At 44.2% G+C, this 27,181-nt stretch overlaps 1 protein-coding gene across 1 annotated transcript in view; it reads right to left on the bottom strand.

Moving 5' to 3' along the window:
• LOC309567503 (ABC-type organic anion transporter ABCA8-like) overlaps positions 1-27,181 on the bottom strand; it is a 182,005-nt gene that overhangs the window by 9,657 nt on the left and 145,167 nt on the right. The window contains exons 28-34 of the mRNA XM_082272888.1: positions 24,405-24,505; positions 16,908-17,028; positions 14,911-15,034; positions 14,411-14,502; positions 13,160-13,329; positions 12,798-12,873; positions 4,245-4,339 (exon numbers count right to left, since the gene is read on the bottom strand). Of these exons, the coding sequence (XP_082129014.1) occupies positions 4,245-4,339; positions 12,798-12,873; positions 13,160-13,329; positions 14,411-14,502; positions 14,911-15,034; positions 16,908-17,028; positions 24,405-24,505 (779 nt within the window). The remainder of the gene's footprint in view (positions 1-4,244; positions 4,340-12,797; positions 12,874-13,159; positions 13,330-14,410; positions 14,503-14,910; positions 15,035-16,907; positions 17,029-24,404; positions 24,506-27,181) is intronic.

The following is a 27,181-nucleotide window of genomic DNA, read 5'->3' as shown; positions in this document are numbered from 1 at the left end:
AAATACAGGAAGGACATCTGCCTCCTGATCAGATTTCCCCACCAGGTCAGGTGCCTGATTACATTATCATATGCAGATGAAATTGTGTACAGAAATAGAATTAACCTGATTTAATTATCTAGCGATCTAGACAGAAACAACATATGAGTTCATTAACAATGAGACAGAAAGGTTTAACAGAATACAGATCACACCTTAATACACAGACAATAGGAAGAGACCACCAGTAACAGACTGTCTGTCTCTGACATTGAAGAACATGGAACAGAGACCAATGTGATTAGCTCTTTTACTGAACTTGTTCAGAGTCAAACAGGCCTGGAATAGTCTTCATATATTTCTTGAGATATATGGTTGACAAAAATATTATTGTCCCATTTGAAGTAATCCAAACCATATTCTCAGTGTCCCTTAAGTACCTGTCCATCATTTCCTTGGTCACCCTGTGTCCCTAATAGACACAGGTGGACTTACACATAAGAAGGGCCTGGGGGGCTGAGAGAGGGACTTCCCAACCTCTTTAAGGTAAGCTGGGTTCCACAGGCTCTCCAACCAAAGTGACTCCCGTCACAGCCATCATAAAAACTGAGGCAGCAGACTTTGTGAAAATTCATATTTGTGTCCTTCTCAGAACTTTTGGCCATGGCTGTATATTTGTATGACAGTTTAAAATAGTTTATTGATAATAATTATTTATTTTTACTCTGAATTGCAAGGGCTGTTTTTTTTTTTTTTTTTTTTTATTTTGAACATGTGACCGGCAGCAGAGGACTAGAAGGTCCTCCTGCTTATGTTTCCCTGCACATAGGCTGGGAGAGAGCCTGGTCATGTGACAGCTGGATATCGATTAGGATAAAAAGTACTTGGAGTTTTTTTTTTTTATTAAAATAATTACAGTGTCATTATCCACATACAGAAATAGAAGGGAGAATGTAAATTAAAATCACTTTTATAAATGAAACAGATGTGGCCACATGTTTAGATGGGCACTAGCGCTATAGCTACACACTCATAAGTCCCTAAAAAATTAGGACCAATAATCTAATTTCTACTGCCATGGTCATGTGGCAGCAAGGAACACCAATCTATAAACTTGTGAGTATATGAGAACAAATGCATCAACATGGATGAAGCCTGGCCTTGCTGTGTCCAGGGAAGATTGCTGGAACAATTAACCAATTCCCACAAATCAATGTCAATGTAAGTCGGCTTGGAGAAGTGGTTGTAGCGGGATGATCTGCAGCTGCAGGCATCACCCAGGTACCGTTCTTTAGAGCTGGCTATCGGCTTTGTTCAGGGCTCCAACCAGCCAGCGGACCTGCTGGCTGGTGGTTCAGGTCTCACGGTGGGACAGAAGGCGGTGGGAGGGGAGGGGGGGGATGTCCCCTCCCTCTCGTTGGGATAACAGCTGGGTGGCTCCTGAGCCGCATCGGCTGTTATCTTCTGAAAGCCGATCGCCTGCTCTAAAGAACGGTACCTGGGTGATACCTGCAGCTGCAGATCATCCCGCTACAACCACTTCTCCAAGCCGTCTCCGATGTATTAACCCGCAAGCGGCGTCATGACGCCACTTCCGGCTTACTCTGCGGCTAACGGCGCCAAGTTTAAAAATCTATCAGTATTAAAAAATGCCGAAATACTTTAGAGTTGGCTATCGGCTTTGTTCAGGGCTCCAACCAGCCAACGGACCTGCTGGCTGGTGGTTCAGGTCCCACGGTGGGACGGAAGGTGGTGGGAGGGGGGGGAATGTCCCCTACCGCTCGTTGGGATAGCGGTTGGGCGGCTCCTGAGCCGCATCGGCTGTTATCTTCTGTAGGGCTACTGAACAGACAAGGACTCACTGCTCGAGGTGGTGTAATTGCCTGATGACTCACACCGGTGCGTGCCCCGGCTCGCCTCCGTGAAAACTTGATAAAGGAAAAGGAATTGGCAGCACTCCGGGTTGAGTCAAAATCCAGATTTATTGACTGGACATCCAAATAATGACAATCGTGACAAGGTAGACGCGTTTCACACACTGACTGTGTGCTTAATCATTACGCGTCTACCTTGTCACGATTGTCATTATTTGGATGTCCAGTCAATAAATCTGGATTTTGACTCAACCCGGAGTGCTGCCAATTCCTTTTCCTTTATCTTCTGAAAGCCGATCGCCGGCTCTAAAGAACGGTACCTGGGTGATACCTGCAGCTGCAGATCATCCCGCTACAACCACTTCTCCAAGCCGTCTCCGATGTATTAACCCGCAAGCGGCGTCATGACGCCACTTCCGGTTTACTCTGCGGCTAACGGCGCCAAGTTTAAAAAACTATCAGTATTAAAAAATGCCAAAATACTTTAGAGTTGGCTATCGGCTTGGTTCAGGGCTCCAACCAGCCAACGGACCGGCTGGCTGGTGGTTCAGGTCTCACGGTGGGACGGAAGGCGGTGGGAGGGGGGGGGATGTCCCCTACCGCTCGTTGGGATAACGGCTGGGCGGTTCCTGAGCCGCATCGGCTGTTATCTTCTGAAAGCTGATCAGCGGCTCTAAAGAACGGTACCTGGGTGATGCCTGCAGCTGCAGATCATCCCACTACAACCACTTCTCCAAGCCGTCTCCGATGTATTAACCCGCAAGCGGCGTCATGACGCCACTTCCGGTTTACTCTGCGGCTAACGGGGCCAAGTTTAAAAAAACTGCCAGTATTAAAAAATGCTGAAATACTGAAAGTGCAGTGGAGGGGAATGGGGTCTTTTAGACCCCCGATCCCTCCATACAGAGTACCTGTCACTGCCTATTACTGTCACATGGAATGTTTACATTGCTTGTGACAGCAATAAAAGTGATCGGATTAAAAAAAAAAAAGTGTTAAAAATAAAAATTTAATAAAATAAATAGGAAAAAGAAAATAATGTTAAAGCGCCCCTGTCGCCGTGAGTTTGCGCACGAAAGAAAACGCATACTTAAGTCGCGCCCGCAAATTAAAAACGGTGTTCAAACCACACATGTGAGGTATCGCCGCGATCCCCAGAGTGAGAGCATGACTTCTAAAAAATGAACTCTAAACTGGTAACCGTTAAAATTTTTTAAAGCGTCGCCTATGGAGACTTTTAAGTACCGTAGTTTGTCGCCATTCCACGAGTGTGCGCAAAAAAAGATATATATGTATATATATATATATATATGTATTTATATATATATATATATATATAGATATATAGATATATATATCTATATATATAATGTTTGGGGGTTCTAAGTAATTTTCTAGCTAAAAATACTGATTTTAACTTGTAAACAACATGTGTCAGAATTAGGCCTGGTCCTTGAGTGGCTAAAGGAAAAGTACGGGGAAAGCTCATTTGGCTGCATTTCTCCTGTGGATCACTGAAGCGCAGTTCGTTTTGCACTCCTGTGACCTGTTTTTTAGCAGACAGCGGGCTTCAGCTGTCGGCTGATGTCACAGAGTTGGTTCCCGGATTGAGCAGGATCGCATCCATATGGTCGGGATCAGTGCCAGGACAAGGGCATCTAGAGCCCAGGGCGAACATACCCAATTACGCCCCACCCCTCAAGATGTATGAGCATTATGTGTCAGCAAAAACATCCTCCCCCCCCCCCAAAAAAAAAATTAAGCGCTAATCTATATGATTACCCCCTAAGCATAAATTCCCATTCCTTTCAATAAAAATCCACCCCCTGCTGAAACCCCTTCTCAGCACGAAGCTTTGCCTCCCCCCCCCCCCAACTCAAATCCTCTCATTCTCCATATACTCCCAGCATTAAACCAAGCCCTTGAAAAAAAATTTCCCCCTCCTAGTACAAATCCTTTATCCCTCAAATTTCCCCTCTGAGCACAAATCCTCCCCCCCCTCCACCTCCCAGCACAAATTCTCCCCAATCCTCCATCCTAGCATTCCCCCTCCTGTACTTCTCCTGAATTACGTTCTGCACTCCTGTGACGTGTTTTTTAGCAGACAGCAGGGGTTAAGTGTTCTCCTAGGGAGTGCTTTCTAACTGGGGGGGGGGGTAGGATGCACTAGAGGAAAAGAGATCTGTGTTTCAGTTTAGCTGAAACACATGATCTCTCTTTTACTCCCTGACAGGACAGCGGGAACGATCGGTGGGTCCCGGCGGCAATCATGGCCCGCCAGACCTGATGATTGGCTCCCGCTGTGTCCAATCACGCGGCGGAGCACGCACCCCCCTACATCACCTGCCCAAAATCACATCACATGTATTATCAACTTGTGACAAGACTCACCAAAGCCTTTGTTGTCCTTTTGGATCCAGACCGGTTGAAGGTTCGTCCAGGAGAACGATGGTGGGATTACCCAACATGCTGATGGCAAAACACACCTAGAGAATCACAGAGATCTGAAAGGCCAATTCTGGCTTCTACATGTTGGCTTAAACAACACAAAACTTGCAACAATGTTAATACTCAATGTTTATGATAACTGTATGAATGTTTCAGGAAATAAAGTACATGGCAGATTTAATCCCAGAGAACTATTTGCAAATTCTTTTGAACTTTACCATTCCAACCCACCATGGTGGTTCTGTGTTCTAAAGCCTTAATCCTGCAAATATTGGAGTTCTCTACCATCTTGCAAGGCATTTATAATTCGTCTCTATAATACTCCCATCTCTAGCAGTGCAGTGGACATCTCTCAACACGGTTTTTTCCTCACTGGGCATCCAAACAAATTCCAATTTCTCTTTTCCATTTTTCAATAAATGAAAGTCTCCTAAATCCCACCAGATCAGTAAGTGCAGGTGGCCGTGATATCTTCCAAGCCGTGGGGATGGCCAAATTTGGGGGAATCCCGATGTGCCACTGGGAGGGGGGAGACAACAGGCTGGAGGATGGCAGGAGATGTACCAAACAGTAGTGCCACTGCGGAAGCCGGTGGAGCCGACAAGCGGCTTCGTACACAGCGGAAGAACAGCCCGAGCGTGACGTCAAACCCTCGGGGAGCGGTGGTCTGGAACGGCGGGCTTGAGACACAAAAAAAAAAATACTATCATTAATTATTGTTTAGTTCCCAGACTCAGAGAAGGACCAAAACCATTCTGACCTTTATGACTCCAGATACAGTGCCTTGAAAAAGTATTCTCACCCCTTAAAATTTTCCACATTTTGTCACGTTACAACCAAAAACGTAAATGTATTTTATTGGGATTTTAAGTGATAGACCGACACAAAGTGGCCATAATTGTGAAATGGAAAGAAAAAAAATGGTTTTCAATTTTTTTTTTTAAAGTGTGGGGGGGCATGTGTGGGGGGGGGCATTTGTATTCAGCCCCCTTTACTCTGATACCCCTAACTAAAATCTAGAGGAACCAATTGCCTTCAGAAGTCACTTAGTTAGTAAATAGAGTCCATCTGTGTGTAATTTAATCTCAGTATAAATACAGCTGTTCTGTGAAGCCCTCAGAGGTTTGTTAGAGAACCTTAGTGAACAAACAGCATCATGGACAGCCAAGGAACACACCAGACAGGTCAGGGATAAAGTTGGGGAGAAGTGTAAAGCAGGGTTAGGTTATAAAAACATATCCAGTCCCACCAAAAATAACCACAGAAGAGCGCTGAATGGACCCCACTGATGTGAATTGTAAATATAATATGATCAAATGTAGGTGACCCCAGTGTAAAGAGTCAAACTGTAAAAAGTTTATTGGAGATAAAATCCATAAGAAAACAATTCATCCATGATAAAGGACAATGATGAAACATGCAAAACTCCCTTGGACTGCACTAGTAAACCACAGTAAGGTAAAAACTCACAGGATGGATCCCCTCTGGCATGCTGCCAATTGTAACTCGACCAGCCAGGACGGTGTAGTGGTGCAGGTGGCCGTGATATCCTCCAAGCCGTGGGGATGGCCAAATTGGGGGAATCCCGATGTGCCATGGGGAGTGGAGGAAGACAAAACTCTACCAGGCAGGAGGATGGCAGGAGATGTACCAAACAGTGGTGCCACTGCAGAAGCAGGTGGAGTTGACAAGCAGGTTCGTGCACAGCCCGAGCATGACGTCAAACCCTCGGGGAATAGCCGTCTGGAACAAGGCTTGAACCACAAATAGAGCGCGGGTGGGAAGTAGAGAAGCAGGAAAAGGTTACTGTCGTCACTGTTATCCTGGCAGCGCGTTTCAGGCACGGCTCTTTGTCAAGTCACGTGATTTGAGCAACGAATAGGGTTTAAGTAGGGGCTGGCCGCGGGATGTGTGAAATTTTATTTAAAAAGCCGCAATTCTCTTTCCATGTAAACTCCTGCTGCACAGTCCTGAATGGTTTAGTTACAACCAGCTGGTAAAAGACACAATCTAGAAACAGTAATAATATTATAATCCAGCTTAAAAACCAGATAACAAACCACACATTTGAAATGGGATAGATCATGGTGAGATATAGTAAAATAAAAATAAAAATGATAATAAAAATAAAAACGAATGGGGAACGATAAATGAGAAGAGGGGAAAGAATGTAAAAGGAAGGGAAAGGGAAATGCTCTAATTAAATGTGCAATGCAAGAATAGTCAAATAAGTCCAAAGACCAAAAGACAAAATGCAAAAAAAACTCAAAAGCACAAGAAACCAGGAAATAAAGAATACTATGCACCTCCAACTCCTCAACCCGTTGAGGGTTAAAGAAGCTAGTTTGTAAATCCAAAAGGATTCCTGTCTGCATAGCAGAGAGAATCTCTCGTTAATTGTTAGGGAGCCTGTAGGTATGAACTCAGGGTCGATCCTGGGCGGGTGCGTGGGGTGCACCGTGCCCAGGTGCCGCGTGAGGGGGGGCGCACATAACCTTAAAAATCTCCCGCAAGTCGCGGGAGTCTCTCACTGCAGCGAGGCTGCAGTGAGAGAACAGAGACTCTACATCCTTTGTAGTTCCGGCTCACAGGCGGAGAACTCTATAGCTGCTACCCATAGACTCCAAATTTTCTAAGCATGGTGGATCAGAGAATGGCGGGAACATTATGTTTCGGGCAACCCTTCTCTATGAGGCACCAATGTTCTCCCGCACATTTACGTAGGGTGCGCGTTGTGCGCCCTACGTATAGAAGATTACATAGACATTTGAGTGAGTAGATGACGTTTTCACAAGAGCATGTTATGAACCTCCAACTCCTCAACCCGTTGAGGGTTAAAGAAGCTAGTTTGTAAATCCAAAAGGATTCCTGTCTGCATAGCAGAGAGAACCTCCCGTTAATTGTTAGGGAGCCTGTAGGGATGAACTCTATAGCGCTGCTACCCTTAGACTCCGAATGTCCTTAGCATGGTGGATCAGAAAAATGGCGGGGAACATTATGTTTCGGGCCCTTCTCTATGAGGCACCAATGTTCTTTCGCACCTTGGTGCACGTTGTGCGTCCTACATATAGAAGATTACATGGACATTTGAGTAAGTAGATGACGTTTTCAGAAGAGCATGTTATGAACTGCTTGATGTTATTATAGGTCAGCCTTTCTTAACCTTTTTTAACACAGAGGAACCCTTGAAACAACTTTATGGGCTCGGGGGAACCCCTGCTGGAAATGACTATATCTACATCTCATAATACATTACTGTTATATTCAGTGGGAAGAACGCTCCTTACACTTGTGGTCATTGGGAAGAATTACCACCTTACAGAAAGCTAGAAAGATCAATGGTGTCAGTGGGAACTTATCTGAGAGGCAGAAATTGTTCATTGCTCAAGGAACCCCTAGCAACCTCAGGAGGAACCCTGTAGTTCCTTGGAACCCTGGTTGAGAAACCCTGTAATAGGTATTGCTTGCTCTATCTGAAAATGAGGACTGGCCATGTTGGATGAATTGGCATGTTAAACATCCTCGTTTTCTACAAAATGCCAGTTCTATTATCAAAATAGGAACGATTGTCCATACTTCTCTCTGCTCTGGAACTTTTAAATTTACTGGGAGTGAAAATGTTTTTAACAGTACGGGTTCTTTTGAAAGTCACCTGAGGGGCTGAAGGGATTGTGGGCGCGAATTTTGGATCCATTCGCAATATGTGCCAGTGCTTTTTAATAAGCTTAACGATGGATCTGTATTTGTTGTTGAATTATGTTACAAACCTAACTGTGTTAATGTTGGGTCTATCGTCCTTCTTTGAGAGTGAAAAGGCAGCTTATTGAAAATTATTGCCTTGTCCTCCATCATGAAGGTTATTAACCACTTGCCGACTGCCGCACGACTATTTACTGTGGCAGTCAGCCCTGTACAGGCAAAGTGACGTAGGACTACGTCGCTAGCCTGTGAGCCTCTAGGGGGTGAGCGCGTGCCGCCGGAGGCGCGCTCCTGCCCCGGCTTGTTCCCTAACACGACCCGATGTCCGCTGTCCACTCGCGATCTCCCCGTGGAGAGGGAGAAAGGCAGGCGGCTGATGTAAACAAAGCCGTCTGTCATTCTCCCCTGTGTAAGAACAGAGACCATATGGTCCTGCTATGTAGGATTGTATGTCTCTGTGCTTACATCACTAGCCACACCCCTTTACAGTTAGAATCATGCCCCTAGGGACACACTTAACCCCTGCATCACCAATAAAGTTAACCCCTTCCCTGCCAGTGTCATTTTTACAGTAACAGTGCATATGTATAGCACTGATTACTGTAGTAATGTCACTGGTAACCCCAAAAGTGTCAAAAATGTCAGTCAAGGGTCCGATCTGTCCGCCGCAATGTCGCAGTCCCACAAAAAAAATCGCAGATCGCCGCCATTGCTCGTTTAAAAAAAAAACCCACCAAAAATTACAAAAATCTTTCCCTTAGTAAACGCAATAACTTTTGCGCAAACCAATCAAAATACGCTTATTGTGATTTTTTTTTTTACCAAACATATGTAGCAGAAAACAAATTGGCCTAAAATGTTAAAAAATTTTGATTTTTACATTTTTTTTTTGTGAATTTCATATAAAAAAATGTGAAAAATATTGTTATTTTTTCAAAATTGTCGCTCTTTTTTTTTTTTTAGCGCAAAAAGTAAAAATCGCACAGGTGATCAAATACCCCCAAAAGAAAGCTCTGTTTGTGGGGAAAAAACGTCGATTTCATTTGGTTACAGTGTTGCACGACCACGCAATTGTCTGTTAAAGTCACGCAGTGCCGAATCGCAAAATAGGGCCTGGTCAGGAAGGGGGGTAAAATCTTCCGGGGCTTAAGTGGTTAAAAAGCCAACCTTCAGCCCCACAGGTGACTTTAAAGAGAACCCGTACTGTTAAAAACATCCCTCCCAGTAAATTTATAAGTTCCAGAGCGGAGTGAATTATGGACATTCTTTCCTATTTTGATAATAGAACTGGCCTTTTTCAATGTAGAAAACTAGGGTGTTTAACAAGCCAGTTCATCCAACGTGGCCAGTCCTCATTTTCAGATAGAGCAGGCAATACCTATGACATCAAGCGGTTCATAACATGCTCTTGTGAATACATCATCTACTTACTCAAATGTCTATGTAATCTTCTATACGTAGGGCGCACAACGCGCACCCTACGTAAACGTGCGGGAGAACATTGGTGCCTCATAGAGAAGGGTTGCCCGAAACATAATGTTCCCGCCATTCTCTGATCCACCATGCTTAGAAAATTTGGAGTCTATGGGTAGCAGCTATAGAGTTCTCCGCCTGTGAGCCGGAACTACAAAGGATGTAGAGTCTCTGTTCTCTCACTGCAGTCTCGCTGCAGTGAGAGACTCCCGCGATTTGCGGGAGATTTTTAAGGTTATGTGCGCCCCCCCTCACGCGGCGCCTGGGCACGGTGCACTCCACGCACCCGCCCAGGATCGGCCCTGAGTTCATACCTACAGGCTCCCTAACAATTAACGAGAGATTCTCTCTGCTGTGCAGACGGGAATCCTTTTGGATTTACAAACTAGCTTCTTTAACCCCCCAACGGGTTGAATGAGGAGTTGGAGGTGCATAGTATTCTTTAGTTCCTGGTTTCTTGTCCTTTTGAGGTTTTTTGCATTTCGTCTTTTTGTCTTTGGACTTATTTGACTTTTTTTGCATTGCACATTTACTTGGAGCATTCCCCTTTCCCTTCCTTTTACATTCTTTCCCCTCTTCTCATTTGTCGTTCCCATTTATTTTTATTATCATTATCCTTATTTTTTTTTTTTTACTTTTTCTCATCTTGATCTATCCGATTTCAATTGTGTTTTTTTCTTTTTTTATCTGGTTTTTGAGCTGGACTATAATTTTATTACTGTTTTAGATTGTGCCTTTTACCATCTGGTTGTAACAAAACCATTCAGGACTGTGTAGCGGGAGTTTACATGATAAGAGAATTGCGGCTCCTTTAATAAAATTACACACAACCTGCAGCCAGCCCCTATTTAAACTCCATTTGCTGTTCAAAATCACGTGACTTGACAAAGGGCCATGCCCGAAAAGCGTCATCAGGACAACAGTGACCTCTTCCTGCTTCTCTCCTTCCCACCCTCGCTCCACTTGCGGCTCAAGCCTCATTCCAGATGGCTACTCCCCGAGGATTTGACGTCATGCTCGGGCGGTTCTCCCGCTGTGCACGAACCTGCTTGTTGGCTCCACCTGCTTCCGCAGTGGCGCCACTGTTACAGTACATCCCCTGACATCCTCCACCCTGGTAGAGTGTTGTCTTCCTCCACTCCCCATGCCACATTGGGATTCCCTCAATTTTGCCATCCCCATGGCTTGGAGGATTTCACAGCCACCTGCACCACTACACCGTCCTGGCTGGTCGAGTTACAATTGGCAGCACGCCAATCCATCCTGTGAGTTTTTACCTCACTATGGTTTACTAGTGCGGTCCAAGAGAGTTTTGCAAGTTTCATCACTGTCCTTTATCATGGATGAATTGTTTTCTTATGGATTTGTCTCCAATAAAAATTTTACTGTTTGACTATTTACACTGGCGTCATCTACATTCGATCATATCATCATTTACAATTCACACCAGTGGGGTCCATTCAGCGCTCTTCTTTCGACACAGCTGCTCCATGGCATCCGGGTTGATTTTGCTCATCATTGTGGAGGGAGCGTAGGTCCTGGTCTCTTAGCGCCAGACTTTTTTTGTTTTAACATTATAAAAAAAATCCCAAGCTTTGAACATCTCACGGAGCGCTGTTCAATCCGCCAACCCGAAAATGGAAAGAGTATGGCACAACTACAAATCTACAAAGACATGGCCGTCCACCTAAACTGACGGGCAGGGCAAGGAGAGCATTCATCAGAGAAGCAGCCAAGAGGCCCATGGGAACTCTGGCGGAGCTGCAGAGATCCACAGCTCAGGTGGGAGAATCTGTCCACAGGACAACTATTAGTCGTGCGCTCCACAAATCTGCCCTTTATGGAAGAGTGAGAAGAAGAAAGCCATTGGTGGAAGAAAGCCATAAGAAGTCCTGTTTGCAGTTTGTGAGAAGCCATGTGGGGGACACAGCAAACATGTGGAAGAAGGTGCTCTGGTCAGATGAGACCAAAATTGAACTTTTTGGCCTAAAAGCAAAACGCTATGTGTGGCGGAAAATTAACACTGCACATCACCCTGAACACATAATCCCCACCGTGAAACATGGTGGTGGCAGCATCATGTTGTGGGGATGCTTTTCTTTAAAAGGGACAGGGGAGCTGGACAGAGTTCATGGAAAGATGGATGGAGCCAAATACAGGGCAAATACAGGGCAATCTTAGAAGAAAACCTGTTAGTCTGCTTGACTAACTGGGGCAGAGGTTAATTTTCCAGCAGGACAACGACCCTAAACATACAGCCAGAGCTACAATGGAATGGTCTAGATCGAAGCATGTTTATGTGTTAGAATGGCCCAGTCAAAGTCCAGACCTAAATCTTTCAAGACTTGAAAATTGCTGTTCATAGACGCTCTCCATCAAATCTGACAGAGATATTTTGCAAAGAAGAATGGGCAAAAATGTCCCTCTATGATGTGCAAAGCTGGTAGAGACATCCCCAAAAAGTTTTGCAGCTGCAGGGCAGCCATCAGAAAATGTGGGGCCCCTTACACAGCTTTAGGCCTAGGTCCTCCAGGCCTGGCCCCCAACATTCCCCAGGGCCCGCCCACTGGCCTTCACAACAAAAGCCCACATCCAGCAACATTGTCAATCAATTTACTATTGTGATGTCTAACAACTTGGTTTCCAGACCAGTCTAAAGTGAGCACTGAGGCTAACCTATGACTGGCATGGCACCCAAACCAGCATCCGGTCTGCAGGGAGAGGTGGAGGTGAGCTGCATCAGGTTACTCCATGGCCACCCTGCTTTAGCAATTGCTAGTTACTGCAGCAGCAGCTACTCACTCTCGTTGGTTGGGGCCTGGGCGGTCAGGCCCCTTTAGATGTCCAGGCCCCTCGTGATGCCTGGGCCCCCTACATGTGTATGGGCTGTCTCCCCCTGATGGCAACCCTGTGCAGCTGTAATTGCAGGGAAAGGCGGTTCTACAAAGTATTGACTCCGGGGGGTGAATACAAATGCATCCACACTTTTCACATATTTATTTGTAAAAAATGTTGAAAACCATGTATCATTTTCCTTCCACTTCTCAATTATTTGCCACTTTGCATTGGTCTATCACATAAAATCCCAATAAAATACATTTACTGTGACAAAATGTGGAAAATTTCAAGGTGTAAATACTTTTTCAAGGCACTGAAAATGTAATGGTTTTCAGAAGCAGAATTGGTGGAGATGGGAAAGTCCCTGCAACTCTGAGAGCTTCATGTTGGGGATGGGGCCTGTGAGGACATGGCCTTGGTTGGCTCTGCAGATCCTCTTCCAATATCCAGAATTTCTTAACACCATCTACTCAATTAAGCACACACCTTTCTGGAGACCCCAGCTGATAACTTCCTGGCAGGTTTATCGAGATGGTCCTTCATCTCCAGAGCGTCACTCACCCTGCAGACCAAAATATGGAGACACAATGAGAGGAACAATCTAGTTAGGATTTATTAACCTGTGAGATTTATTAAGGTGTAGAGATAGAGGTTCACAGGGACTTGTATGTGATTGTGTGAGTTTCCATTAGGCCCTGTTTTCTCCAGCAACCTAAAAGCATAATGATGGAATCAACATTTTTGTGGATGGGACTGCCAGGGCCAAACAATATTGAGGAGACCAGAGGAAATGGAGTCCGACAACTCCCGAGGGGCATCATGATGATTTGGTGCACAAGTTAACCTACCGTTTGATAGCACGGTTTGTGTCCTCTTTATTCATGCCCTTCACAGTGGCATAGATCTCCAAGTGTTCCTTCACAGTAAGATTGGGCCACAAAGGGTTGTGTTGAGGACAGAAGCCCAATGCTGCAGAGTCTTCAGTCCTAAGGGGGTCTCCTGCATTGCCTAGCACCACCTGTAGGAGGCATCCAAGAAGGTGGATTAAAAGAATGCCAAGCTAGACATTTTGCCCAGGTCTACTAGTAATGGAGCCCTTTATAAAAAATGTAAGGAAATGTGGTTAGGTGAATCACATACACTATATTACCAAAGGTATTTGGTACTAACTTTAATGGCATCCCAGTCTTAGTCCGAAGGGTTCAATATTGAGTTGGCCCACCCTTTCCAGCTAGCCCTGGCTCGCAGTCTGTGCTCTAATTCCTCCCAAAGGTGTTCTATCTGGTTGGGGTCAGGACAGTCAAGCTCCACCCCAAACTCGCTCCTCTATGTCTTTATGGACATTGCCTTGTGCACTGCTCCAAATAATTTGGTGGAGGGGAGATTATGGTGTGGGGTTGCTTTTCAGGGGTTGGGCTTGGCCCATTAGTTGAAGGGAACTCCTCAGGCATCAGCATACCAAGACATTTTGGACAATTTCATGCTCTCAACTTTGTGGGAACAGTTTGGGGACGGCCCTTTCCTGTTCCAACATGACTGCACACCAGTGCACAAAGCAAGTTCCATAAAGACATGGATGAGCGAGTTTGGGGTGAAGGAAATTGACTGGCCTGCACAGAGTCCTGACCCCAACCTGAAAGAACATATATGGGATGAATTAGAGTGCAGACTGCGAACTAGGTCTTCCCGGCCAACATCAATGCCCGACCTTACAAATGCACTTCTAGAAGAATGGTAAAACATTCCCATAAGAGTTGAAGCTGTTAGAGCTGAAAAGGTTGGGCCAACTCAATATTGAATCCTACAGACTAAGACTGGGATGCGATTAAAGTTCATGTGCGTGTAAAGGCAGGCATCCTAATACTTTTGGTAACATAGTGTATTCTCAACCAGCCATCTATGTACAGACATTAACCTTTTTTTGAAAGGGAGTAATAAATTACTGGGGTTCTCAGATGTTTTCATAATTTTCTTGATTGTAGGTGCATTTTTATATTCAGCCTTGGTCCCCTCATAACCACAGTGGGTGAGAAGTTCCTGTAGCACCTCCAACCATGAGAACTCAAGTCCTCTACTCCTATGCCTTTTTCATGCCTCACCTGTCCAGCTGTTGGCTTCATCTCTCCTGCTAGAATCAGCACGGATGTGGTCTTGCCGGCTCCGTTGGGGCCCAGAAGTCCCAGGACTTCACCTTCAAAAGATATAAACAGACAAAAACTAACAGTGATATTTATAAATCTCTGAAAGGAAAATTGTCAGCTTTTCTCTTAGCAACCAAGCAAATGCCTTCTGCACAGGAAATAAATGATCTGGGTGTACTTCTGTTATTGCAGACAATAAATCTGAAACATGTTGTGATGTTAAATAATGGAAAAAGAGAACATATACTGTATATATTTATGTCCAACAAACATGACTGCACTGCCATGAGGGCTCACTTCTGCTTTCAGGGACTTAAAATTGAACCATAGTGGTCGATGTGCATATTTCAAATCAAACATGGGTGTTTTGGCAGCACATTTCCAACCCCACACTGGTTTTTTGGCCACATCTTTGTGGCCGAAGTCAATAAAAGGAACAGAAATAAACAGGAACTGACCCTTCTTGACGCAGAATGAGGTGTGACTGATTGCCGTTCTCTTCTTCTTCTTCCTGAAGAGTCCACAGCTGCCTGACTTCTCCTTAAACTCTTTCCGTAAACTGTCCACAAGGATGGTCGGCCTCTGGAAGGGTAAAAACACAAATTCATTGTGTGATTTGATTCTGAAGGACATCTGATAATTGTGACATTTGTAAATTAGAAAAAAAAGGAACATGGGAGGGGCGTGTATAGGGGACTTTTTATGTGGATGCCATCATGAGACAATATATATTGAAAGCATGTAGTATAAAAAGTATAATTTTATTGAAACAACAACAATTGTAAAATGTATACTGTATTTCAGAAAGGAAATCAGTATTACAGCATAAATTTAAAAACATAAAGATTACAAGTCATATCGTAATTGCATACAATCAGTATATTGTATTCTACACAGGGGTCATTTGTAGGAATTTACAGGCCCATTACCAGCCAGAAGAGTACCCTGGTTAGCATCTGTGTGAAGATGGATGATGCCCAAAACTGTAGCCCGACATGTTTCGCGGCGGAAGCTGCTTCCTCAGGGGCAGTTGAGGGTTTATATAAGCATCAGTACAGTTACTAGGAAGAGAAAGATAGTATGAATACAATATGCATCAAGATATATACATACATATACAAATTGTTTTAACATACATGGTACCAGGATGCATAACGAAATGGTTGGTCATGAGAGGAGGTCTAATTATATACCGCACCTGAAGGGTAAGCAATACCTACCTTGCGGTCCAGAACCTAAGTCTGTCGTTCAGTCAACTGCTTACCCTTCAGGTGCGGTATATAATTAGACCTCCTCTCATGACCAACCGTTTCGTTATGCATCCTGGTACCATGTATGTTAAAACAATTTGTATATGTATGTATATATCTTGATGCATATTGTATTCATACTATCTTTCTCTTCCTAGTAACTGTACTGATGCTTGTGTAAACCCTCAACTGCCCCTGAGGAAGTGGCTTCCGCCGCAAAACATGTCGGGCTACAGTTTTGGGCATCATCCATCTTCACACAGATGCTAACCAGGGTACGCTTCTGGCTGGTAATGGGTCTGTAAATTCCTACAAATGACCCCTGTGTAGAATACAATATACTGATTGTATGCAATTACGATATGACTTGTAATCTTTAGGTTTTTAAATTTATGCTGTAATACTGATTTCCTTTCTGAAATACAGTATACATTTTACAATTGTTGTTGTTTCAATAAAATTATACTTTTTATACTACATGCTTTCAATCTATATTGTCTCATGATGGCACCCACATAAAAAGTCCCCTATACACGCCCCTCCCATGTTCCTTTTTTTTCTATTCATTACTCGGGACGTGGTGCCCTTTTCTATAGTTTATTCCTTTGAGCTTGTCCCATTTGTCTCGACATTTGTAAATTGATACATGATTTCAAAAATGGGCCAATACAAGAAGAGTCTCATGTGACTGCTACACAGTTACTAAATTATGTAACTTCTATTAATATTTTTATTACACTTTTATGTCAGGCTGGAACAGCCATTCTCAACCAGAGGTTCCATGAGCTGTGACTGGTTGACCTTCTAATTGATGGTGCCAGCATAATTCCAGGATCTACACCACTTGGCAAAGCCAACATTTTTAGGAAGAGGAAGCATTCTTCCCACTTATTCCCGAGACCTGAAAATAAATTTGAGGATCCCTCTGCGGTAGAAAGCCCAGTCTATACAGTGTAGTCTAGACTTTTCCTTATATCAACAAAGCACTGATAGACAGGGTACTCTTTATAATCTGACAAAGAAATGAGCAGAGACTGACTACAGCCATTCATTCACCTCCCCTATGGTCAGCCAGCAGAGCAGTCACTCCCACTGCCAGCCTGATTCAGAAAGTGTGCAGGGCATGAAGTGAAATGAATATACAGGAGTGTGATTTATATTTACAGTACATGGTGGACTAGCATTTAGCAGTATGGAAATATTACCTCCTCCTCCTGGTCTGTTGTTTTTAAGGTGTTAACCCTTTCCTTCTCAGCAAGGACCTCCTCATCAGCATCATCCAGCTGCTCGGGATTCTCGAAAAAGGGATGTTTCCTCTTGGTAAACCTGAATAGAAAGAGGAAAGTGTCAGACCCTTAGAGTGGGCTATTTTAGCAGTAAATTATCTATTCCCACATATAGAAATTAAATTAAACACAATACACGACCTAATAATGGTATATTGTAATCGGCATATGATACGAACTATATACAAAATATAAAAGAATTGTATCAGAAACAGACAAAAGCACATGCTAGGTAGAGGACATCACTTACAATGTTACAATGAGTTGGTAAAATATAGTTTACATGTGAAGGGTTATGTTTAGCAAATGGTGGAGTACAAAGAGTACAAGAGTCTACAGAAGGCACATAGACCAAGTACTACGACATGGAGAATACTCAACATGTGGAGGCCAAACCAATGTCTTCACCCAGGAGAGGACTGGGCACCCTTAGCCTGGAGGGAAAACACAATATAGTGGCCCTTTAATGGTGGGGTTGGATTTCTGTAGGCTAAATAATGTGTACACCATGCAAAGAGTGCCATGGTGCCACAATGATTAGTAGGCATGATGAGAGGCGGGTGTTCCTGAGGGATGTGGTTTGCTGTGACACACTTTTTCACATATTCCAGTACTGGCTTTTATTGTAATCATCAGCATTTGGCCTCATAATGGAAAGACCAGGAGCTGCAATTCCAGGTTTGAACAGGCAGCAGGTAGCTATATAACACCTAGCAGAGCTAACCCAAAATTTGAATGAACTTAGATTCAGATCATGTTTTATGAATTTGGAGGTCCAGGTTTAAATCTGAAATATTTTTAAGGGTTTGAATTCCCAAAAGGCATCAGGGAAAAAGGGGCCAAAGGCTGCTTCCACCTTATGTCTGCTTCTGCTATGTCAACCCTTAACTTGACTGTCACCAGGTCAGCTTCCCAAACCATTCAGCCCAATTTATCATCATTAGCTGGTCTGTAATACACACTTTCTTGGGACCTGGTTCAAATTACCTTCGACTTCTAAAGGACTTTGGGTTTGGAATCTACAATTTTTGGAGATGTATGATTTATTAAAAAGTTTGGCTGAACCACAATTCGTCAAATTCTTCTGAAGTTTGCTTATCTCCAATGCCCTGTGTGTGTCACTGACTGCTGGTCCTGATTCGGGATGGCCTTGAGGTTCGCCCGGCGGTCGGTTTGCGGCAAACTTTGCTCGTTCGCAGCCCGACGATTTTGCGAACACATGGCGTTGTTCGTGGTGGCCATATTAGTTTACATTGGGGAGAACTTTGACCCATGATACAGCCATCAGGTGGAACGGGACAGCCAATTGAAACATTTCAGCACATGGACATACCCCCTACCTTATAAATAGACCTGAGCTGGTGGCCATTTCACATTCTGCTTTTTGTCAGTGTAGGGAGAGGTTGGCGGTGTGCACCAGGGACAGACTGTCGGTAAAACAAATCGCTCTGTTAAGATCCACAAAAGTCCTTTTAAGGGCTGATATTTGGTATAGGTCTACAGTCTCTTTTTTCAGTGTAGGGAGAGGTCTGCTGTGTGCACCAAGGACAGATCGTCAGTGACACAAATCGCTCTTTTAAGGTCCACAAAAGTAATTTTAAGGACTGGTATTTGTTATAGGTGTTCAGTGCACTATATAGGAGTATAATCCACTTATAATATACTTTGTAATATAGAAAGCATATTATAGTGGATTTGTATTGTGTACTGTGCAGCATTGTGACTGGTGTGTTGAGCGTTCCTGCAACAATACCACAAGCAGTGACAAAAGCACTTTTAAAGTACTATAAATGGTGTGATAGACCAGTGGCCCCCGATACCACATATTGAAGTGGGGAGTTATCTGAGTATACTTTTATAAGTGTATTTGTGTCCTGCAACAATATTGCCTCTTTTGCTGCGTTTACTCTGCTACACACAGTGCCAAACTCACTGGCCAATTTTTTGTACAACTGGTGTGATAAACCAGTGGCCCTCCAATACCACATATTGAAGTGGGGTGTTATTTAACAGTATACTTTTATAAGAGTGTATTTTAGTCCTGCAAAAATTTGGACTCTTTTGCTGCATTAACTGTGCTACTCACAGTGACTGGCCAATTATTTGTAGAACTGGTGTGATAAACCTGTGGCCCTCCAATACCACAGATTGAAGCGGGGTGTTATATACCTTGTTCCACATATACTGCGCTTCTCTAGAGACTTTTGACACAGGGTAATTTAAAAAAATGACAGGCAGAGGAAGAGGCAGGCTCTTACGCAGGGGTGGTAAGGGTAGGGCAGGAGCAGTAGGCAGGAGTCAAAGTGTGAAGTTTCACAAGGTGCGTTCGATTACGTCAAAGGACGCACCAGACTTGGTTGAGTGGCTTACTCAACCTTCCTCTTCTGCACCCTCCTCATCCTCTCTATCTGCACCCTCTTCACTCTCTGCTGTGTGCACCCCCAAAGACACCACCACCACCAACACCATATACCCTCCGCTTGAGTCACTGAAATTATTTTCCAAACCATCACAAGACATTTGTGATGCGCAGCCATTGTTGGCATCAGATCAGGAAGAGGAGGTAGCAACAGCCGCCACTCAGCAGTCTGACGACAGTACCGAGATCAGCCCAAGGAGGTTGGTCTCCGCTGTTGCTGCCTACTGCGAGATCTCGAATGTTAGTGGTGGGGAAGGTGACGTGGATGATGACGTGTCTATGAACGTCACGTGGGTGGCCACAAGAGAGGAAGAGGAGGGGGGTTCAGAGGGAGAGACGGACCAGCAGATAGGGAGGGGAAGCAGGCGGAACTTGCATTGCACAAGAGGTACAAAGCAGACTGCAAATGTATCAAGAGCGAGCCATCAACCATGTACAGTCACATCTGGCGCTCCCAGGATGCCGGCACATGGCTCCGCAGTGTGGGCTTTTTTTAATGTGTCCGCTGCTGACAACAGTGTTGCCATCTGCAGCCTTTGCAGTCAACGCATAAGTCGCGGTAAGCCCAACACTCACCTAGGGATGACCGCCTTAAGAAGGCACCTGAACTCCCATCACCGAGCCCAGTGGGAGCAACACTGTCAGAACCCACAAAGCCACACTCCAGGCTCTCACCGTCCAGCCTCTTCTCCTTCTCCTCTTTCCTCACAATTGTCCTCCACTCCACCTTCCATGATGCCATCGTCACATTGTTCTGGAAAAAGGCAGGCTTCTGTGGCCCAAATGTTGGAGCGTAAAAAAAAATGATGACGCCGGATAACCCTCTTGCCCAACGTTTGACTGCTGGCTTGTCGGAAACTGATAGCCCACCAACTACTGCCATATAAACTGGTGGACTCGGAGGCCTTTCGGAAATTTGTGCCCATTGGAACACCACAATGGAAGGTCCCAGGCAGGAAATATTTCTCGCAGAAGGGCATTCCAGACCTGTATGGCCATGTTCAGCGGCAAGTGAATATATCTCTGGCACACAGTGTTGGTACCAAGATACATCTGACCACAGACACATGGTCTAGCAAACACGGGCAGGGAAAGTTTATCACTTTTACTGCCCACTGGGTGAACCTTCTGAAGGCTGTCAAGCATGTAACCCGTGGCACCCGTATAGATTTGGTTGTCCCGCCACGGATTGCATGCAGGCCTGCCTCTTCTTCTCCTCCTCCTCCATCATCCCTCTCCTCCTCGGCTGACTCCTCTTTTTCCGATGCTACTGTCTCTTCCGCTGCGCCGCCCAAGATCCCCAGAACCTATTCCACATGCCAGGTGAGGCGTTGTCATGCTGTTCTGCGTCTGTTGTGCCTGGAAGCCAAGAGCCACACTGGTCCTGCACTCCTTTCAGTTTGCGTTCACAGGCAGATCAGTGGCTGACACCGCTCAATTTGACAGTTGGTAAAGTGGTGTGCGACAACGGTGCAAATCTGCTGAGCGCGCTGAAACAATGCAAAATAACACACGTGCCATGCATGGCACATGTCCTGAACATGGTCGTGCATTGATTCGTTGCCAAATACCCTGGGGTCCAGGACATCTTGCGGCAGGCCAGGAAAATCTCGGGCCATTTCAGAAGATCTTACACAGCCATGGCTCGCTTTGCTGACATTCAGCGGCGACACAACCTGCCCGTCAGGCGTCTTCTTTGTGACGCCATGGAACTCAACGTGGCATATGCTTGATAGGCTGCTCCAGCAGAAACGTGCAGTTAACGACTACCTGTACGAACTCTATGGCAGGACAGGTTCTGGGGAGCTTGGGTTTTTGTCAGCTCGCCAGTGGCTGCTCATGCGCGATGCATGCAGACTTCTGCGGCCATTCGATGAGATCACCAAACTGGTCAGTCACTGCCAGGGCACCATCAGTGACATTGTACCTTACGCCTTCTTGATCAAGCCGTCGAGGAGCAGAAGCAGGAAGATGAGAAAGTCGCAATGTTGGATGAGTTTCCAGGGAGTGCTACTCCATCTGAGACAAGTCAACAACAGGAGTCTGAAGAGGAGTCAGAGGAGGATGGTGCCGGGGCGGATGAGGAGGAGCAAGAACAGCATGCTTTAATCCTTTCTGGGTTCCCTGATGTTATCCATGGATGGGGGGAGGAGAACGAGGACGACATTATCCTGGATGATGAGCTGGAGCCAGGCCACTACACCGCTTCCAGTTTAGTGCGAATGGGGGCCTTCATGCTCCAGTGTATTAAAGGGGACTCCCATATAAAAAGCATAAAGGGCAAGGACCTGTACTGGGTGGCAACGTACTTAGACCCCCGGTACAAACAAAAAATGGAGGAAATGTTATCACAATCACAGAGGGCGGTCAGAATCTAGCACTTCCAGGCCTTGCTGCGAGAAATGCTGCATTCTGCTTTTGCGTGCGCTGGCAGAGGAATTTCCAGTCACAGAGAGACAGTTGCGGGTAGCAATCCAACAGCGCCTGCAAGAAGAGGGCAGTTTGAAGATGTGTTGGTCACTTCAGATATGAGATACTTCTTTCAGCCGACCCATCGAAAGCTGTACTCCGGATCCAGCATCAGGGAACACCTAGACCAACAGGTGTCCGACTACATTGGGTTAATGGCCGATGTGGACGCTTTGAGGAGCGATGAACCCCTGGACTACTGGGTGGGCAGGCTTGACCTCTGGCCAGAGCTTGCACAATTTGCAATGGAACTGTTGGCTTGCCCCCTGTCCAGTGTCCTGTCCGAAAGGACGTTCAGCACAGCAGGGGGGATCGTGACTGATAAGCGCACTTGCCTAGCTCATGACAGTGTAGACTACTTCACATTTATAAAAATGAATGAGGCATGGATCTCTGAGGAATTCAACACCTGTGACCAATAGACCATGTTTCATTTAAATTCCTCATGACAGGCCACAAATATCCGCCACCACCCATAACAATTCATGGTCCCTGTCTTCGCTAAATACAGTGGCATAAAAGGCATTTCAATTATTTTTTCTATCAATGCCTAATGTACCTCCAGCCACAGAATACAACGTTCTTAGCTGTCAGCTAAACCCATGTGGGCTAATTTTTGGGGCCTTTTATGGCCGACACTTTCTTATTTATCCTGTGAATGCCTAATGTACCTTCAGCCACAGAATACAACGTTCATAGCTGTCAGGTAAACCCATGTGGGCTCATTTTTGGGGCCTATACTGGCCGACACATACTCCTGTATCCTATGAATGCCTAATGTACCTCCAGCCACAGAATACTACGTTCTTAGCTGTCAGCTAAACCCAATGTGGGCTAATTTTTGGGGCCTTTTATGGCCGACACTTTCTTATTTATCCTGTGAATGCCTAATGTACCTTCAGCCACAGAATACAACGTTCATAGCTGTCAGGTAAACCCATGTGGGCTCATTTTTGGGGCCTATACTGGCCGACACATACTCCTGTATCCTATGAATGCCTAATGTACCTTCAGCCACAGAATACTATGTTCTTAGCTGTCAGGTAAACCCATGTGGGCTAATTTTTGGGGACTTTTATGGCCGACACTTTCTTATTTATCCTGTGAATGCCTAATGTACCTTCAGCCACAGAATACAACGTTCTTAGCTGTCAGGTAAACCCATGTGGGCTAATTTTTGGGGCCTATACTGGCCGACACTTACTCCTGTATCCTGTGAATGCCTAATGTACCTTCAGCCACAGAATACAACGTTCTTAGCTGTCAGGTAAACCCATGTAGGCTAATTTTTGGGGCCTATACTGGCCGACACTTACTTCTGTATCCTGTCAATGTCTAATGTACCTCCAGCCACACAATACAACGTTCTTAGCGGTCAGGTAAACCCATGTGGGCTATTTTTTGGGGCCTATACTGGCCGACACTTACTTCTGTATCCTGTCAATGTCTAATGTACCTCCAGCCACAGAATACTACGTTCTTAGCTGTCAGGTAAACCCATGTGGGCTAATTTTTGGGGCCTAGACTGGCCGACACTTACTTCTGTATCCTGTGAATGCCTAATGTACCTTCAGCCACAGAATACAACGTTCTTAGCTGTTAGGTAAACTCATGTGGGCTAATTTTTGGGGCCTATACTGGCCGACACTTACCTCTGTATCCTGTCAATGCCTAATGTACCTCCAGCCACAGAATAGTACGTTCTTAGCTGTCAGGTAAACCCACGAGGGCTAATTTTTGGGTCCTTTTATGGCCGACACTTATTTCTTTATCCTGTGAATGCCTAATGTACTTTCAGCCACAGAATACAACATTCTTAGCTGTCAGGTAAACGCATGTGGGCTAATTTTTGGGGCCTGGTATGGCCGACACTTGCTTCGTTATCCTGTGAGTGCCTAATTTTTCAGACTGGAATTTAAAATCAATGGGTCTGTAAACGTTCTGCCAAATTGTGGAATGGATGCGGACCCATTTTACAGATGTGTGAATGGACCCTATATGTATTTGACATGTATTACCGGCTGCTGTCAGTTCTGGCTGATTTATGAAAAAAAAAAAAATTTTGTTTGCTGTAAAAAAAAAAAACACTTTTAGGGCAACTTTTGCAATTGCAATACTTCTGTTATGACATTGTCCATGTGGTGGGACTATTTGTGCACAGCTAGTAAGTCCTTTTGTGGCTGCAAATATGACCTAAAGGTTTTTAAAGTTTGCCTCCCATTAAAGGGAACTTGTGGTTCGCGGACTTTTGTGAACCGCCCCAGCTGATGTTCATCCATCACTAGTCCTGATGTCTGAATGGTGAAGCTTCTCCACTTAGGGTCACCAGCTCAACATATATTACCAGTCCTGGTCCAGGGGGGGAAAATTCTGCCTTCGAAGCCAAGAGATGTGTCCACATTGAGATCAGCACCCACTCTTGGAGTGCTTGCTGTGACTTTTCTTTATATATGTTCAACTAGGTGGCCATATCCACAATCCTATCTATGTAAATAGTTAAATGATTGCCAATGTGTTCACTGACCCACCTGAATACTGGATCTTGTTTTAAACTTCTGGATCCCCTCCACCATTCCAGAAACCACAGGAGGCCCCAGAATATGATAGTATGCACGTACGGCTGAAGAGGAAGCAGAGAGAGTTAGAAACCAGGCTTCTGTGGAGAGGTGGAAATTGTCATACAAGTAACAATGCTGGTGTTTGGCCCTCTATGCACTTTAGTTCTCGTACATGTAAACCCTTATGGAGCAATTTTAAAATTACCACTATAATAAATACGTTGATTTTGGGAACAAAATTGCTCTCTTTTGGCAATATTGTCTTGCAAAATGTATTTTAATTTCTATGTAATCTATAGACAAAAAGCAATAAGAGTTTAAAAACAAAAGTATGTTGACCACTGTTCGTACCTGTAATAAAAAAAAATATATATATATATATATATATATATATATATATATATATATATATATATATATATACACATTTTATACTATAATAAAATTTAGATTATTATATATTGCTCATTATATATTATTTTATATATATATATATATATAAAATATATTATTATATATAATATATAATAATTGCTTATTATATATTTATATATTGCTCTCTTTTGGCAATATTGTCTTGCAAAAGGTACTTTAATTTCTATGTATGCTATAGACAAAAAAGTAATAAGAGTTTAGAATTAAAGTCTATCTTGACCACTGTTCGTTTACCTGTAAAAAAAAAAAGATATATATATATATATATATATATATATATATATATATATATATACACACACACACACATTTTATTCTATAAATTTGTCCTGTTTAAAGTGACACTAAAATGATGTTTCTGATACAAAAAAGCATGGCAAAGTACTTTTTTTCACTAAATAAAAAAAAAGGAGGAAAAATTAATAATTATTAATTAATATTAATTTTGCTTGAAAAAAACTAGAACTAAAAATTAGAAATAAAACTAAAAAAGGAAAATTTGTAAATTTGGACTCACTAGTGTCAACTAAGGGTTAAAGAGGACCTATAATAAGGCTTACCTATAGGTACTGTAAATGTATCCTAAACTTGCACCAATTAGGAGATACAGTATATACTATATACGCCGCCAATTACATCATCGGTGAATGCGCTCTGAAGGGACGGCCGCCCATACCGTTTCCTTAGAGTCCTGTGCCGTGACCAGCGGCTCCTCCGCGCATGCACGGGAGTGGCTTCATCGCGGCTCTGGCCACTCACAGCGCCGGAGACTGCAAACCCAGAAGAAACACCAGGGAAGATGTCAGCCAATCGGCCATCTCAGCGGTGTGCGGGCGCCGCTGGACGGCTTCATTCTAAGGTAAGTATTTCGTAGTGACCTAGTATGGGATGCACACTAGCTCATTATGCCGTTGTCTTATAGGTTTTTTTTTTTTTTTGTGCGTTTCCCCAGGGTTTACAACCTCTTTAATAAGGGGTTAAATTGAAGAGGGGGTTGAATTAGAAAAATAGTTTTTTTTACTTCATGTAAGGTTTCTTCAACGTATATCATATGCATATCAAACTTTACATCTTTGGTCTACATATGAATGAAATGCACACACATACTGTATAGTAACAAAAGAAGTAAATACAATGTAACAATACATTGCTACATTGTGTTACTCAATGATATTTGAAGACTATTTGCAAGGATCATTTTACACAGCATTCTGACAACTACTCCTGTAATGTAATAGGTAGCAATTCCTGGCTGTGATTTGGACAGCCGTTTTTTTACCTGTAATAGTAATGGCAGAGTTTTGGCAGGAAAGTTTTGGTAGTGGTCAGTGTATAAATCAGGTAGGTCAGTGTAGTGGCCAATGTACTAACCAGGTGGGTCAGTGTAATAGTCAGGTAAGTCAGTGTAGTGGCCCGTGTAGGTATCAGGTAGGTCAGTGTAGGAATCAGGTAGTTCAGTGTAGTGGTCAGTGTAGGAATCAGGTAGGTCAGTGTAGGAATCAGGTAGTTCAGTGTAGTGGTCAGTGTAGGAATCAGGTAGGTAAGTGTAGGAATCAGGTAGGTCAGTGTAGGAATCAGGTAGTTTAGTGTAGTGGTCAGTGTAGGAATCAGGTAGGTCAGTGTAGTGGTCAGTGTAGGAATCCGGGAAGTCAGCGTAGTGGCCAGTGTATGAATCAGGTAGGTCAGTGTAGTGGCCAGTGTAGGAATCAGGTAGGTCAGTGTAGGAATCAGGTAGGTCAGTGTAGTGGCCAGTGTAGGAATCAGGTAGGTCAGTGTAGTGGCCAGTGTATGAATCAGGTAGTTCAGTGTAGTGGTCAGTGTAGGAATCAGGTAGGCCAGTGTAGTGGCCAGTGTATGAATCAGGTAGTTCAGTGTAGTGGTCAGTGTAGGAATCAGGTAGGCCAGTGTAGTGGCCAGTGTATGAATCAGGTAGTTCGGTGTAGTGGTCAGTGTAGGAATCAGGTAGGCCAGTGTAGTGGCCAGTGTATGAATCAGGTAGTTCAGTGTAGTGGTCAGTGTAGGAATCAGGTAGGCCAGTGTAGGAATCAGGTAGGTCAGTGTAGTGGCCAGTGTATTAATCAGGTAGGTCAGTGTAGTGGCCAGTGTAGGAATCAGGTAGGTCAGTGTAGTGGTCAGTGTAGGAATCAGGTAGTTCAGTGTAGTGGCCAGTGTAGGAATCAGGTTTTCAGAGACTCAATACCCTGCGCAGGCGCTGTTAGGAATGCTTCCTGAGCACACTGATGTGCTGTCATGAGTCTCCTAAAGGGTTAACCTAGAGCAGACTAATTGCTGTAATTGGCAAACAGGCTGCA

The sequence above is a fragment of the Pelophylax lessonae genome (genome assembly GCF_965119305.1).
Source record: "Pelophylax lessonae genome assembly, chromosome: 11".
Classification (NCBI taxonomy): domain Eukaryota; kingdom Metazoa; phylum Chordata; class Amphibia; order Anura; family Ranidae; genus Pelophylax; species Pelophylax lessonae.
The sequence above is the reverse complement of the archived record's forward strand: the minus strand, read 5'-3'. Positions and strand labels throughout refer to the sequence as shown.